Raw genomic sequence first — 17348 nt, 5'->3', positions numbered from 1 at the left:
GGGGGGGGGAATCACCCCATTGGCCATGCGATGACCCTGTTATCCATGCATTCCATATGTAGGATCCCAACAATAAAAGAGTAGTGATATCATTGCTTCCTAGTCCTAATAAGGCTTTGCATAAGCCTCTCTCCTATGTTTATAAGAAAACTCGCGGATTTTAGCAGTTGTGGCGTTTATGACACATGTCCCTTAAGGAAGATATATCGGAATTTGCATTTCAAAGATGTTATCGTATTTCCATGTTGTCACTATTTGGTACTACTTATTTGTTTCTTCCTCTTTTTCTTCTCTCTTTCTTTTTTCCCTGTTATTCTTCTTCTTCTCACATTTTCTGAGCCAAGGGTTTATTGGAAACAACCTCTCTACCTTCACTAGGTAGGGGTAAGGCCTGCATAAACAACCCTCCCTAGACCCCGCTTGTCGGAATATACTGAGTTTGTTGTTGTTGTCGCCTTTCAAAGATGATTTTAAGACTTACGATGACAGATATTGAGTCGCTTGTATGAATTATTCAGCCAGTCCAAAGTGAATGTTTATCTAACTAGGCGTTCGATCTTGTTATAAACCATAGGCAGTGAGCATTTTCATAGATATGGACGAATCTGGCGGCCGTGCAAATGAATGGATTTACAAGTAGGCCAATACATTGTAGCCCCAATTCCAGTTGATACTTGATAGATAGCTATACAACAGATAGATGCAGTACAAAGTTGCAGAAGCACTTATATTTTTTCTATTATTTCATTGTTCAGATCCATTTTTTGTAATGTCATTTGATGGCAGACCCCTTTCGTGTAATTTTGTCGTTCTCTTATCTACACCATAGTTATGTGACACTCTGTTCTTTCTAGTATGGCATGTAACATAGAAGGTTATATTGGGCAACTTCGATCAAATGATCCAGTGTGCTTCAACACAAACTAGTTGGAATCGGTTATATTAACCATTAAGCTTTAGTAGACTCGTATGTCTCGTTCAAATACTTAAGTATATGTATTTTTATTTCACTATAGTTAGACTACTTTTACTCTGATGTCAATGGACAATGATCCTTCTCTTTCATCGCAATTGTGGATGCTAAAAATCCATCAATTAAGAGGAAAGGACATTGATAATGTGGAGTGGAATAAATGCAATAATAAACAAACAAAATCGAAGTAATAATAAACAAAAAGTAATGAGAAAGCAGTAAAATAAAGTTTAAGTTATTGTGGCGTGTCATAGTTGAGGTTTGATTTGATTTACGACATGATCAGTTAAGCTAAAGTGTGTCAACCATGATTATGCGTCATGCAATGACGGCGGGCTCCACCGAACCAAGCAAAATGCCTATAGAAGATTCATATAGCAGACCCAACTGATTGTGATGCAAGTCCAGAGATAGATTAGAGGGCAAGTTGTCCATTTAGTTGGTCGGCCAAAAATAATTACATCCGCTAGCCAAATATACAAAAAATATATATTGGTTAAGTATAAAAAAGGTATACGTTTTTTTTTTATATATATATATATATATATATATATATATATATAATATATATTTTATCGATTATTATATTTGGCAGTGATATACAATGTAATTTTCCCTAGATTATTTTTCTTAAAGACGAAACATGCTTGGGTTGTACATTCAGCTGGAAAGGTGGTACATAGCTGTTAGCTGCTGTAATAACTAAAAGCAGGAACCCAGGCCCCAAAAGTAATTTTTCCTTAACACTGCAGTCCATCGAGAATAATATTAGTAGTTTCTACTATTACAATTAGATCCCCTAATTTGTTGGTTATTTACCCTATTCTATCCCTATTGATTAGGATGCAACGAGATCATTTCGCGCTATTATATACTACCCTGTAATCAAACTTTAGTAATATCAATTGAAGAATTATCTTAGTTTTGCCCTAATTTTAGCTCGATTTCATTCTTATTGAAGTTTTAACTCGACTTGCACCAATTAGGGTTCGAGTTCGATTGATTTGATAGTTTGATTAATTAATTGTGAGCTCCAGAATAACTAATGGACCTGTTGTGTAAAGTCTATGGCGGAACATCTGATGAAGAAGACGACAATGGTGGAAAGGAACTTTCTAGACCCATATTGCCACCACCGAAACGGGCCAAGTTCGAGAATTTTAACCGAGTTAACAACCCTTTGCCCCTCTACAGGTTCAATCCAAACACGAATCTCACGGCGCAAGCTTCGCTTCCAGGAAGGTACATTTCTAAGCGAGAACGAGCTGCTATGGGTTCAGCTGCAAAAGTTCCAGACGGGCCCACCACACCGCCTTACCCTAATACTTCACCAGGTTTGTGGATGTTAAAATTTGGACATAGAATTACGTGTCCACCAAAGAACTTTGCTAAAGTTGAAGATTTGCGAGTGAAAATCAATAGTATTTTACTTGAAGTACTAGTTCAAACCAATATTTTAGTATTTCACCTGAAGTTCAATATTTTGTAATTACTCATAGAGTCATAGTCAAACTAGTATTCGTGAATATTGAAGAAATACTGAAATAGAGTATTGTTTACGCCGAAAAGGTTCACCGTGATCCTTCTCGTTTCGAAGAAATTGATGAATTTGTCGCGAAAGGGATGGTTTAGTAGGAGTGACACCCTAGCGATTCAGGTTCAGTTTACCGGTGAAACACGAAGTGTGAGCTCATCTGCTCTAACCTTGGTAAACAGGATTACAGGTGGATTCGTCGAAGTGCTTGCAAATTGATGTAATACCACTATCATAGCAAAATAGAAGTTGATGAATTGAAAATGTGTAATTGCTGTCAAAAAAATAAAAAAAAAATTAAAGCGCTTTTACTTTTGTGTGCAAGGACGAGTTGTTGTTTATTACTGATGAGAAGCGTATTAAGAACTCTTTTCTTAACCCAAGGAACTAGGGAACTGAACAAATCCTGGTGGAGGAGAGCAGCACAATATAAGAGGGAGGAGAAAAAGAGAGGATTATCTTTGATGGTTTTTTGGCAGAGTGATGCATTAAGAAATGAAGGCTGGCTCTTCTAGGAACTCTGTGCCTGCTCTTGACTTATCATTGCTTATTACAACTGAAACCCGAAATAACCAGCCACCTTTATACTGCTGATTGCTTTATGCTTCACTATTATGTTACCAGATAAAATTGTGGGAAACCTGTAACCCGAAGTTTCTTGTGTAATGTGTATAAGATTACAACTTATGCATACTATCAGTAATCTACTTGAGATGACTACTCCATTCGCTTAGCTGCTAGCCAGCCTTGGTGAGCTGTTTGTTAAGAATAAGAGTAACTACCCAAGTTAGGAGGCTACTGTCCACGGAAACCAAAAGGAAACCATAACCAGATAAGTTATAACCAGTGGTGGATTTGTCGAAACCTAGTTTGTAAGCAGTGGAATGGTAGCTGATAATTTAGCACCATTGGAAGAAATGACTAATTTCTCTTGTGAATTCGGTCATCCTTCAATAAACTCCGGAGCAATCCCTTTAGTGGCCTTTACCTACTCAAATACGGGTAGGGTTGGAAATAGCAAGTGAACTTTATGGGCTTATCTTCTTGTCACTCATCACATATGTTTAGCAAACTTTTGCTTTCTATTCTCTTGCAACTCGATTCATATTACATCATCTAAACAGCTGCTTTAGTGTAAAAAATGCTCAGTATAAAAATTTACTGGACCCAGCTATTGACGTTTGGCAAACATTCACCCTAGTGAAGGAAGTTTTTTAAGCAAGTCATCAACTTTTTTATTGCAATTGATGTCTTTGTGAGGAAGATCTTTGTTTTGAGATGATGTCGCTAAAGTTGTCGTGCAAAGTGTCAAAGAAGGCATATGAAGATTTACTAACATGAAAGCAACTAGGAACTTCTTGGCAACTTTTCTTATTAATGTATGATATTTTTTTGCAATAGTTATCAGTTCTCTGAATTCTGCATTCAAATTTTGTTTTATCTGCAACCTAATGGAGTAAAGTCTTTTTTCGTCAGTTTTAGGGAACATTTTGGATTCAGTTCTGCCACATAATATTTTGTCAGCTTTAAGAAATCAAACTAAAGTCCATGGACACTTGAGCCGTACGCCGGAAGGACTCTCTGTAGTTCTTGATGGACACACAAGATCAGTTAATGCTGTACACTGGTCTACAAGTCATGGTAAGTGGAATCACTGCTATTGATTTTTGTTTCATATCACTATATTAGTTCCCTTTTCCATATTCATATTTATCCAAATTCCTGCCTCTGATGTTGAAGTGGATTTGGAACTCCCTTGTGGTTTTCAAATCCCTACAAATTTGACCTCACGGTGAAATGTACTGCATCACTTTATGCATTTATTAGAATGAGACTGGACCATTAGTTTACATTGATTGCTCCAAATATTTGCTTGGGTCTCGGTGTTCTTTGTATATGTACTTGTGATATCAATAAAGATGGACACTCTTTCCAAATAAGGAGATGCTTTACTGAAAGAAGGATCAGATAGATACTTGCTTTCTTGTCCTTAACCAAAACAATAAGGAAAAGAACTAATTACTCAACTTCAAAATGAGTCAAGACTTCGTAAAAAAGAAAAATTAAATTTTTTTGGAAAAATCGAATGGCTAAAGTGAAAATGTTAGAAGTTTTGGGCCATCTTAGAAAAAAATGGGTTAATTTTACTCTGTTAATAAAACATGAAGAAAAACTTTTGCTTTAGGTATTCAAAAACAAGAATTCTTTGAAGAAGCTCAATAATTTTCACTTTATTTACAAGGATGTGAGTCAATAACTCGCTAAACTACTTAATGAGAACATTTAGTTGTGAACTTGTATTAAGTTTACTGTTTATTTTCGGATGTGTGATACTTTGATGATTCAGTAGCATACTTGTATTCATGATGTTCATGTACGCTATTCACCATGCAGCTCACCTTCTAGCATCTGCCGGAATGGATCAAACTGTCTGCATATGGAATGTCTGGAGCAGAGATCAGAAGAAAGCACGTGTACTTAATTGTCACCATGCGGCTGTCAAAGATGTGAAGTGGTCACAACATGGTTTATTTGTGCTCTCTTGTGGATATGACAGCACATCAAGGTTGATTGATGTTGAAAAAGGAATAGAAACTCAGGTTTTCAGTGAGGACCAAGTTGTTGGAGTGGTAAAATTTCATCCAGATAATTATAATCTCTTCCTCTCTGGAGGTTCGAAAGGCCATCTTAAAATATGGGATATAAGAGCTGGGAAGGTGGTCCATCAATATGTGCGAAATCTTGGTCCTATCCTTGATGCTGAATTTACAGTTGACGCAAAGCGAATAATTTCATCAAGCGATGTATCCAAAAGCAATATTAGTGAAAATTCAATCATTGTTTGGGATATCTCACGAGAAATCCCTCTATCTAACCAGGTAAAGTTCTTCATTAATGCCGTTTGATTTGTTTTCATGATTTACATTAGGTGAAAATGTCAAGATAATATTTCCCTTCGCATTGCATGAGTGATTTTCATCATCTTAATGCTTGTTAGAAATGTTCATACAATAAAAAAATGTTTGTAGGTGTACATGTATGTTTATGCAGATGCATGCCTATTAGGGAAAAAAGAAGAAAAAAATTCATCAGGTTCCTATGATCTGCTATGTATTGAGTCAGTGCAGAAGTTGTACATGACCTTTCCAATTCTCTAACTGTAGCTAAATTCACTATTACCCAGTTGACCATCGTAGTCCTTTTCCCCGTGCTCCTGTCGGAGCTTCTAATCTTTTCATTCTTTCTGACAAAGGTCTCATTCTTCTTTTTTGCTCCTTCCCTTCTTTTTTTCTCAGCTCTAATACACAATCTTTGCATTCTTCATTTGTATGTTTGTCTAAGTTTAGTGGAAATTGTGCACATCCATGGCCATTAAGAAAGTAAGGGATGGATAGGATTAACTACCAAATAGATTGGTGGTGGATATAAAAGTTATCTGCAAATATCCTGAAGTATGTCTTTTGTCATGTCACACACTTCAATCGTCCAGAGTTTCAATCTCAAGGATGTGTCATAGCGTATATGCCAAATTATGCTAATCTGTATTGTTCTTTTTTTAAGTCTAATCTTGTGAACATATTTCAGGTTTACAGTGAAGCGTATACCTTGCCCTCAATAAGATGCCACCCTTCTGATCCAAAATTCATAGCACAGTCAAATGGAAACTACATAGCAATTTTCTCTACCAAGCCTCCTTTTGGACTTGACAAGTACAGGAGATATGAAGGCCATAGTGTTTCTGGATTCCCTATAAAATGCAATTTCAGCTTGGATGGTGAGAAAGTAATAACTGGTTCCTCTGACGGATACATTTATGTTTACGACTCGAAATCTTGTGAGCTCATCAGAAGGATCAAGGTATATGATGGAGCTTGTATCGATGTCGTCTTGCATCCTGTCATGCCTAATGTTGTTGCTTCATGTAGTTGGAGTGGAGAAGTTTCAGTTGCAGTGACATAGAATGTATAACTTTATGAAGGGAGCTGGAGACTACCTATTAATGTGATGACTAAAAGGCGACATATAACTTCTGTACAGGAAATAAGGCATTACATACAACCAATTTGGAACATTAGATTTTACTGCGTTACCCTGAAAGTAGGGTGATTCAGTTACCCTGAAAGTAGGGTGATTGACTGGAATGACCCCATAAGGGGCCGGTCTTAGTCGAATCTCGCTAAAATTGATGGTATTTAAAGAATAGCTCTAGACCTGCACTAAATTATTGCTCTTCGGTGTTTCTCTATCGGATTGATAGAGTTTATTGTTACACCCCATGTTTTTGTAATCGTAAGTGAGAGTACGTCGTAAGTCAATTGATGTAAGCTCAGAAATGAGATTGTCTTTGAAAGTACATAATCTAAGTTAATCATGCTACCGTGGAGGTTATAAATATTTAAGATCATGGATAACAAGTACCAAGCTCTATTTTAAAAGGCAGAATTGGGACTCGCCCCGGGGCGGAGCACTCGTAAAACGCCCCTGGGCTTATGTGTGGGGCTTAGTTCCGTGAGACTTACGCCTCGGCCATCGGGGCTTACGCCCCAGACACGCCCAACGCCCAGGATACTGGGCTCGCCTAATAGAACTTTATGCAATTGTATGTAACTAACCTTATAAATCCTCAATTTTTCTTAATAAATTGTTGACTATTCAAAATTACTTTTTTCTTAATCATAAATCATTAAGTTGAGAGTATTTTATATCATAATTAGAATAAAAATTATTGTACGTTATCCATTAAGACTGTTATGATAGTTAATTCTAAATAGATCTTTCATTTAAAAAGTATTTAATTAATAACTTTTGTTATGTCGTTACTATATAATAGTCCATAATTTTTTATTAATTATTTTTCTTAAATATTATTTTTTCTACGTTTATTGAGATACAATACTTATTAATTTCATAGCTCAGTATTAGTTAGTAATTATTTACAAATAATTATTTATCAATGGTATGGTGAATTATGTGTCAATTTATTAACTTGTTGAAACNAATTATGTTTTTATATTAATTCTCTTTCAAATAGAAAGCATATTAAATAAAAGGAGTATTTAAGTAAAATATCAAATTATAATATCGAAATTCTTTGAAGATTCATTACTCCTTAAAAGATACATATAAGATTTCGTATCGAATATATTACTTTTGATGTTTGAGTTGTAATGACGTTGCAGCTAATTTGCATATTATGATATATGTCATACTTTTCATATTATTCATAGTTGAATTATACTTTATAAATATTTTAAATAGATTATTTGTTAATTTTGTGATTTTAATATAATTTTTATAATTATTTTTTTATTTTAAACTATTTTAAAATTTATAAAATTAGTAAAATTTAAAGATCCGTGGGACTTACGCCCTATGTCTCAGGGCTTACGCCTCGCCTCGTCAGAGGTAAAACGCCTCGCCTCACGCCCCCGCCTTTTAAAACATTGGTACCAAGAGGGTTGAAAGGCTTAGAAGCTAAACAAATTGAAGAAAATAAGTTTCGCTGAATGTCGACAAGATGGGAATGTTATAACATGTATTTTTGGGGCGATACAAGGGTTCTTAATGTGATAAGGAGGTTATGTTATGAGTTATTTTAGGCTTATGATAGTCGTGCGTTACATTTTGGAGTCAAGCGAGTTGTGGAACAAAAGTTGGCGAAGGTCATCACAAGTTACATTCATAAATGTGCTGAAAACTAGGTCAAATGTAGCGAGCTTTTCTCTCAATATACTTGGAATTACGAGATGATCCACATATCAAATTGAAGATCTACAAGTCTAATCTCTAACGCATTAAACCGTTCATCGATACGACATCGAGTAGAGAGATATTTGCAGTTTCGCGAGACTGCGCAGACTGCATAGGTGACAAGTAGGTATGCCACTAAAGCTTTTTGAGCAATATATTTTGTGTGTTATCTGAAGTCTTTTTGGGACATATTATATACCAAATTAAAGGTCTTGGATTGTAGTTTCCAATGCTGTTAACCGGTTGTTCATACAACATCCGGATAAAAAGATATAAGCGTCGGAAGATGGGCCAATGCTAGGGTGCCAAGCTAGAACCTCTTTGACTTTTCAAAAGTTGATATGATATATATAGGTCTTAGGTCGTCTTTATCTTCATTTTTCCATATAACACGACCAAAGAACACCCGTAAACACATCCTTAAGCTCTCTTCTAGGGTTTCAAAGAAGATTAATATCCCGGGTGCCCGTCGCGGCCCATCGGTTTGGGTCGTGACAAAAGTGGTATCAGAGCAGTTTTGCCCTAGGGATTCTACAAGCCATGTCTAGTAAAGTCTTGTTTATGGGTGTGTTTACCCCAGACTTATAAGCAGGAGGTTACAGGGCATTTAGGACTGTTACTCTTTCTTCTTACTCTAGATCGTGTGGTAGAGCTCAGTTGTAAGGATTCCAACTCCTAAATTCTATTTTATTTGTACTATAACAATACCTTACATCTAGAAAGACAGCTAGTAAGAGATTGACTGTGGCTGTGGAAGAGTTGAGACTTGAGTCAGAGGAACTCGATTTTGCATCATGCTTATGATGAGTAAATATGAAGTCTTCAGCAGATCATGTGTGTACTAAGACGTGTAAGCTTCTTGATAAGGAGTCCTAAGGCATGAATATCTATCCACCCATATGGTTTAAAGCAACTAGAGAATCAGAAGGTAGATACAAGTTTCAACAAGTACAAGAAGCAAGATGAAGAAGGGTACGCGGTACCGAGTTAGTGAAAATTATCAGTTTTTACAATTCAGGCAGAGAAATATAAGCATTTTGATTTACTTTCAACAGTAGCAGAGATATATACAATTGTCCACATCCATCTCAGTTATGCCATATGAGAGCTAACATATATAGTTTTAGAGAAGAATGGCATATCAGGATCCAGCTGGGGTTCGAGTAACCCAAAATGGTGAATGGACTATTATCATTGGCTAACATTTGCGAAGGATAGTGCAAACATGGTAATAGATCTTCTTGTGAAACACCCAGATGGTGCATTCTAGAATAGTACAGTCAAATAGGAATACTAGAATGTTCAAAAATTTCATAAGATAAGTAGTGAAATCCTAGAACGGATAAATATTTACCTTAGTATGGCTCCCTAGTCAGGAAAGAATGTTAGTCAACCCGAAGAGCTAGTGGATGGAGCAATCGGAGCTAAAAGTGAAATAATGTATTGTTGAAAATTTCAGAATAAAGTGATAGACAGAAATATTAGCAGGAGAAAAAGAAGAGAGTAAATAAAGCATTATGAGTAAGATGTGATAAATGAGTGAAAATGGTAAATCAAAATATGACGAGATTACAGAGTATAAAGTCAAGTGAAGGAACAGACAAGAGATTACAGGCCTTGAGGCAATAAAAGAGTATAAGCCATAAAGTCATATCCCTATTTCGAGAAATGAGTTGGTGACTCCAACGTGATTACTAAAAGGAAAAGTTAGACTCCCGGAGTAATAGAAATCAGTATGGGCTAGTGAAAAAGAAAACTGAACATGAATTAGGGACCGAAAGATTTTTTTAATAGTCGGCATCGTGAGAATTTTAGAGATCGCATTTCGGCAATAATAGAATGGACAACAAAAGAATAACCTTTAAAGTTCATTCAGGAAGACGCTCCCTAAAGCAAGCACTATGAACAGAGTTAAGCTTAAGGGACTAAGTGTGCCAGTTACACTAGGTGTCACTTGGTACAGAAGGGTTACCACAAGGGGAGTAAGAGTCAGTGAAGATGTGAAAAGACGCCAAAGATGAAGAGAGGCGGAAGATGGTGTGATATGGTATTAAGTCGGATTTATGTGGTTCAGGTAACTATGGAATAGTAAAGGAAGAACGCGGTAAAAATGCGAAAAGAATGAAATTGCATTTATTCAGATCATGCAGATATGTTACGACTCCAGAACATTGTGCAACCACGACGTTAGGGAGAGGCAGTAAGGGTTCCCTCCCAGGATGTTATAGATGAATAAGTGTGAGTGAACATTTGATACATAAGTAGCTAGTGCGAGAGATAAGTTAAGACAAAGGAAATAACCCAAGAGAGATTGCGCGGAGTATAGATATGAGAATGAACCAACGAGTAGTTAGTAGTTGATTCAGGAAGAGTCTAGTTATGGCTAGACAAGAGGATATAGATAAATCAACAGATCATGCAAGATAAACGTAGTGAACCCCAACATTGGGAATTCAGTCTCGTAGATATGACATTATGATCCTTAGAAATATTCAGATAGGAGTTGGAGTAGTTAAAGGTACCGTATAAGTGTTACAGAAATAATAGAGAGTGCCACTGGGGAGATGGTCAAAATTTAAGTTCAGAAGCAACTCTACGAGCACAAGGACGCGGAGGTAAGTAACTAAGGATAATTATAGGCGAGTAAGAACATCAAAAATTCATAATAAGCTCGCATCCTTATAGGAGCCAAAGGGTCTCCCCAAAGTACTACAAAGAAAGACTAGCTAAGGAAATAAGGAAGAAGGCTTCAACTTAAGCATAGTAAGATAAGAGAAGAAATGGTCTTGTAACAACAGTTTCACTACAACATTGTATGCACTTCATAAGAAAGTGGCACATATCGTGGCTAATGAACGAGAAGAAGAAAAAAAAATCAAAAGTTGATATTTGAGATCATATGAGTTACAGGAAATTCCAGTGGCCAATAAGATAATATATGCAACAAGTGGCAGAACAACCAGGAAAAGTAATTGCTTATGTTTAAAGACAACTGAGAAGGCACGAAAGGAAGTCTATGGTGCTAGCAAGTTAAAGGAAGGTTGCGAGTAGTATAAATAGATAGGTGTAGGTCGCAAGGTAAAGTATCGTAGAGAGACAAGATTTTAGGTAGATAGGAGTAATGATATTAAAAGGTGAGTGAGAAGGTGACGAGAATATGCAAGTCATCGGGATTAAACCCATCAAAACAAGGGAGCTGATGGTTTTCGTAAGTAATAGAACGCTCGGTACAATCTGAATGAACTCAGAGGAGTCTAAGACTAGGAAGCAATTGGAAGATATGAAATGTTGCCCTGGTGGAAGAATAAGGGTGTAATGGTGATAGATAAGAGGATGACGTTTAGCTCTTTGATTGAGTAGTGATTTTAAGAAAAGGGATTTCATGAATTGCACGGGATTAGAATACACCCATAAGATAAATCGCTTTGGCATGCTATGAAATACGGTTATTAAAGTATAGTATCATCCCTAGGTGGATCAAGCAAATCACTTCAAATGCTCCCCGATGCAACGTTAGCCCTAGTGACAATGTATTACGTAAGAGGTTTCAAGTTATTAGTGGTAGATTATGGATCAACATTAAGGTGAATCAACAATGGATGGATAATAGCTACAAAGTATGAGATGAGATTAGACCATTATTATTAATATGAACACTAATGAGGAATCATTAAAGGACTTAGATTTATACATATAGCATAAGCAGCGAGAGAGTAACTTGGAGTTAGGTAGCAGTTCTCAGTAATAATAAACTGAAGTCAGAGTTATGGTATAGTATGACCTACCTAGTTGTAGTAAAGCCATAAAAATAGATAACTAAGTCTATGAAACAAGCTATAGCAATAGTCGTAAGTACGACAAAGTACCGAGCGAAGAACTTCAGTACACCTATAGATTCCCAGAGGGATAACTTATCATAGTTCTGTATATGTTCACAAAGTGAGGCCAAGAAATTAGCTAAAAGTTGGAGGAAAAAGGAGAGAAGAGTCGCGCATAAAAGGACAGAGTCATACAGGCTGCATCACAAAGGTAGCAACAGTGACGAGATTGGAAGGATTCCGACCACAAGTCGTGGTGTGAAAAAGAGGCCTAAAGGGGGGAATGCCCTGGCCTTTGAATTTATTCACAGAACAATTTCCTAGATGGAAAGGACAATATTAAAGTATTCGTATGTGCTATAATATATGAGACTGATAAGCGCATCAATAAACATTTGAGGACGAATGTTTCAAAGGGGGGAATGATGTTACACCCCGTATTTTCGTACGTGAGAGTACATCGTAAGTCAATTGATGTAAGATCAGAAATGAGATTGTCTTTGAAAGTACATAATGTAACTTAATCATGCTACCGTGGAGGTTATAAATATTTAAGATCATGGATAACAAGTACCAAGAGGGTTGAAAGGCTTAGAAGCTAAACAAATTGAAGAAAATAAGTTTCGTCAATTTGAGTTATTTTATAATGTGATAAGGAGGTTATGTTATGAGTTATTTTAGGTTTATGATAGTCGTGTGTTACGTTTTGAAGTCAAGCGAGTTGTGGAACAAAAGTTGGCAAAGGTCATCACAAGTTACATTCATAAATGTGCTGAAAATAAGGTCAAATGTAGCGGAGCTTTTCTCCCCATATAATTGGAAATTACGGGATGATCCACATATCAAATTAAAAATCTACGGGTCTAGTTTCTAACTCATTAAACCGTCCATCGATACGATATCGGAGTAGAGAGATATTTGCAGTTTTGCGAGGCTGCGCAGAATGCATAGGTGACAAGTAGGTGTGTCACTAAAGCTTTTTGAGAAATACATTTGGTGTGTTATATGAGGTCTTTTTGGGACATATTATATACCAAATTTAAGGTCTTGGAATGTGTTTTCCAATTCTCTTAACCATTTGTTCATATGACATCCGGATAAAAAGATATAAGCGTCGGAAGATGGGCTAATGCTAGAGTGCCAAGCTAGCACCTCTTTGACTTTTCTAAAGTTGATAGGCTTAGGGCGTCTTTATCTTCATGGCTGAATACATACGAAGACACTTAAAGTTGACACGATTATTCATTTAGACACCTGAACGTAGGGGTGTTCCTAATGAGCACGTACATTACATGAACTTTGTTCCAATTAGGCACTTCTTGCTGAGTTGGCACATAGAGTGAGTTTCAACCAATATAGGCGCGTGAAGAGCCCAAAAAATAGATTCTTTTTATTTTGTCTTTTTAATTTCCTTCTTCTTCTTCTTTATGTCCACCACCATTTCCATCATTGCCTCCTCCACTTTCACCATTTCCTTCTTCTTCTTTATCAATACTCATATCCAATTGAAGATTAAAGCAATTAATTTAAGCTTAAGCTCTCAAATTCAATCATCTTTCCGTTACAGAAATCTCGATTAATTTAAGCAATTAATTTAAGCTTAGCCTGCAAGAATGTGTTGGCCATTGCTGTTGAGACCAATTATTCTTTCCATCTGGCTGACAAAGTGAAGGAATAGCTGGAGGATCCTAGCAAGTTTTGGACCTTATGTTGCTTGATCAGTTCGTTGATTCTTATATTAGTAGCACACTAGTTTATTATTTATTGCTTTTGAATATTATGGTTGCTTATTTTTGAATGTTGTTGTTTCTAGAACTGAAACCTTTTACCCCTGAAACCAAATCCTCCGCCACCCTCCTCTCTAAACCCCATCGCCGAACCCTTCTTCTTCTTCACCCCACCCATTTCCAGCCGTCACTCTTCTCCAGGAGCAGCCCCTCCTATTGATTAAAACTAAAATGAGTCTGAGTTCTTCATTTCAAATCGAAACACCATTAATAGGATCTTTAAAAAGCTTGAAGGTTTAAAATGGGTTACTTGATTTGATGAAAGTTTGTGAAATTAATGTTGGGGTTGCCTTCGGGTTGTCTTGGGGAATCTTTAGCTGAAGTTATAATAAATTTGGAGAGAGTTTCTCTTAAAAGTTTGGATTAAAATCTTGGTGGAACAAGAACACACATGAAGATAGTGAAGAACACCAAGAACACACATTAAATAGATTTAACATAGTTTTTCCTCTCTTTTTTAACTCAAAAAGATATATGTCCTCATTTTATTCGCCATTTGCCACATCAGCAGCGAGTGTATTGCACACACTTTGTAAGTTTCACTAATTGTCAAAAGAGTGTCTGATTGGAACAAAGTTCATGTAATGTACGTGCTCATTAGGAACACCCCTAAGTTCAGGTGTCTAAATGAAAAATCGTGCCAACTTTAAGTGTCTCCGTATGTATTCAGCCTATCTTCATTTTTCCATAGAACACGACCAGAGAATACCAATAAACATATCCATAAGCTCTCTTCTAGTGTTTCAAAGAAGATTAACATCCCGGGTGCCCGTCGCGGCCCATCAATTTGGGTCGTGACAATTATGCTATGTTTACTGTACCTATTTGTTAGTTGTTCATCAAAGTCTTCCATGTTGGCATGATTACACTCTTCAAGGATTTCTCTATTTTTGAGGTGTTCTTCAAATTTGCAACTTCAATTTCGATCAACCACCCCAAATCTATTTCAAAATGATCTCAAATTTGAAACAAAGCTTCCAAATACCAACACAAAATTTCATACCACCAATTTAGTCAAATAATATCAAATAAAAAAAGACTCACTTTGTCTTCTTCAACACTTTCTAAGGTCTAATAACGTAATTTTGAGTTTTTTATAATAAATCACTAATTGGTATTTGAACTAAAAATTTAAGCATACACATTCATATGATTTTAATAGTAATGGATCATTAACCTTCTACTTTTCACGACCAAATAAGATTTCATGCTTTAAATACTGAAGATCTATGGTGTTTAAGTAAAAATGAGAACATTTCGCTTAGATAGTAAAAAACGAAAACATCCCTCCAAAACCAGTCCCGTTGAGGGACATGTCGTGCAATTTTTGGTGTAAGCAATCTGTTTATTTGTTGAGCTTGTTGGAGCAATTTTGTTAATTGAAGGCTAAAAGCGTCAAATCGAGAATCAAAAAGACTAAAGCCAAAATAAAGCAATACTTGCTATTTTAACACAAAACAAAATAGGAATTTTTACCTCCTATAGAAAAGGTTGATACCTTATTTATTTTAAATAAATACCCTTTTAAAAAATTACATTCCATAGCTACATTTTGATTTTTATAGCCAAATATCTATTTATAGTCACCTCCTACCCTTAAGTCATAAAATACGCTTTGTATTATTTTTCTCTCTCATTCTTTCAGATTTTTCTCCACCCCCTCTCTCTCTCAACGCTTTGTATAATAGCTAATGAGTTCTCTCCTGCTCCGTGAAGGAAATTTAATGGCAAGTTGGTTCCAGAAATTCCTGCCTAGTGAAGCAGGATTGGAAAATACAACCTCGTGAAATAATTCCTCTTCCTCTTCCTTTTCACAGCATTTCTCTGCCACTAGCTCTCCCATATCATAAAAACCAAACCTAACAAACGTTTCCTCACCTAGAGTTCTTGATCGAAATGGGAACAGTGACGTTTCGAGTCAGAATCGCGGCCCTCTCGACGAGATGGCATTTGTTGTTCTTGAACAAAGACGACGAAGTTTGGGGCTGAGCAACTTGAAGATTCTATTACCTTTTTTAATTGTATTTCAATGTATCTCGCTGTATTTCCATGTATTTCATTGTATTCATTGTCTTTTTTTTCATTGTATTTGAATGTATCTCGCTGTATTCCATGTATTTCATTGTATTCACTGTCTCGCTGTATTCCATGAATTTATTCATATGTTTTTTTTAATTAATATAATTTATGTATTCAGATGTATATATGCATGTATTCAAATGTATCTACAATATGTATTCATATGTTTTTGCACTATAGATGAATCTCAAATTTTATTGGTTGAAAACAGAAACACCCACTAACGATATCAACAGAAAAGGGAAGGATTAGAAACTCGGCGATTTGTCTGTTTTATAGGGTATTTATCGGCTGGGAAAAATATTCAGCATATTTCACGTCAAATACAGATTATGAGTGATGTAATTAAGTTAGTTGAGTTATATTAGGAGTCTATTGTGTTAATTGATTCACTTTCCGTTCAAAAACAACTAAATAGACCATGATTTGCGCTATTTACGTTACTATATTCACTAATACATATCGTGAATACAGTCGAATACATTCGACAATAATTGTCTAGCTGGAATCCCCTGTTTCACGCCGAGTTTTGCTACTGTATTCATGAATACAGTAGCATAAATACATCGAATACACTCTAAAAAAACTGAAAACATAGCTATAGGAAGTAATATAGTAAATGGTAGCTACAACTAGCTTATAACCACTAAACAATAGTGGTTTGTGAAAATTAAATATTCCTAACAGCATTTGGAGTCCAATTAGATGANATTCTATTTGTAACTCTAAATTCAATATATCTTCTTCTTCTTCTTCTTCTTATTATTATTATTATTATTATTATTATTATTATTATTATTATTATTATTATTATTATTATTATTATTATTATACAAATTAATGACTTTTTGTGAAGTTAGGCCATCTAAAGCTCTTCTTCTCCAAATCCTCTCGGCGTATGTTAAGATAACATGCGCCGATTATTATTACTATTATTACTATTATTATTATTATTATTATTATTATTATTATTGTTGTTGTTGTTGTTGTTGTTGTTGTTGTTGTTGTTGTTGTAATTATACAAAGTAACGACTGTTTGTGAAGTTAGTCCATCTAAAGCTCTTCTTCTCCAAATCTTCTCGGCGTATGTTAAGATAGCGTGCTTCGACCAAGTTATGGCTGGAAAGAAGGCTCGCGGACATCCCAGGAAACAACAAATCAGAGTAGATGATAAAATTCCAAAGCTAAATTCCATGGAAAGGAACTCATTAAAGGTTATGGAGTCCATTTCTGGAGCTTCAAAGATGCAAGATGGATCTGTCAATCTCGCACAGATCTACCATGGAGAAGCTTCAGGATCAGCTAGTCAGCAACAGAAGAAAGCAAATGCCCAATCCCTATGCATGTCGATTTAAGAGGAAGTGTTATCCCCCCTCCTGCAATAGCTGATGCTACTGTTCCATTGA

General features: G+C 35.8%; 2 protein-coding genes across 4 annotated transcripts in view; both read left to right on the top strand.

Moving 5' to 3' along the window:
* Positions 1 to 964, top strand: part of LOC109243254 — a 6000-nt gene extending 5036 nt beyond the window's left edge. For both annotated transcript variants that reach the window (XM_019410173.1, XM_019410168.1), the window contains exon 6: positions 575 to 964. In XM_019410173.1, coding sequence (XP_019265718.1) covers positions 575 to 640 — 66 coding nt within the window. In that variant the 3' untranslated portion in view covers positions 641 to 964. The remainder of the gene's footprint in view (positions 1 to 574) is intronic.
* On the top strand, positions 1724 to 6589 carry LOC109243239 (WD repeat-containing protein 25). 2 transcript variants are annotated; one of them, XM_019410159.1, is made up of 4 exons: positions 1724 to 2307; positions 3990 to 4148; positions 4902 to 5386; positions 6093 to 6589. In XM_019410159.1, exons 1-4 carry the CDS (start codon positions 2019 to 2021, stop codon positions 6465 to 6467), a joined length of 1308 nt encoding a protein of 435 aa, XP_019265704.1. In that variant the 5' UTR covers positions 1724 to 2018; the 3' UTR covers positions 6468 to 6589. The 2 variants fall into 2 exon arrangements, with proteins under 2 accessions (XP_019265704.1, XP_019265698.1); XM_019410153.1 differs by having other exon boundaries at positions 1726 to 2307; positions 3984 to 4148.

This window comes from Nicotiana attenuata, chromosome 2 (genome assembly GCF_001879085.1).
Source record: "Nicotiana attenuata strain UT chromosome 2, NIATTr2, whole genome shotgun sequence".
In the NCBI taxonomy this organism is placed as follows: Eukaryota; Viridiplantae; Streptophyta; class Magnoliopsida; order Solanales; family Solanaceae; genus Nicotiana; species Nicotiana attenuata.
This window is presented reverse-complemented; position numbering and strand designations above follow the sequence as displayed.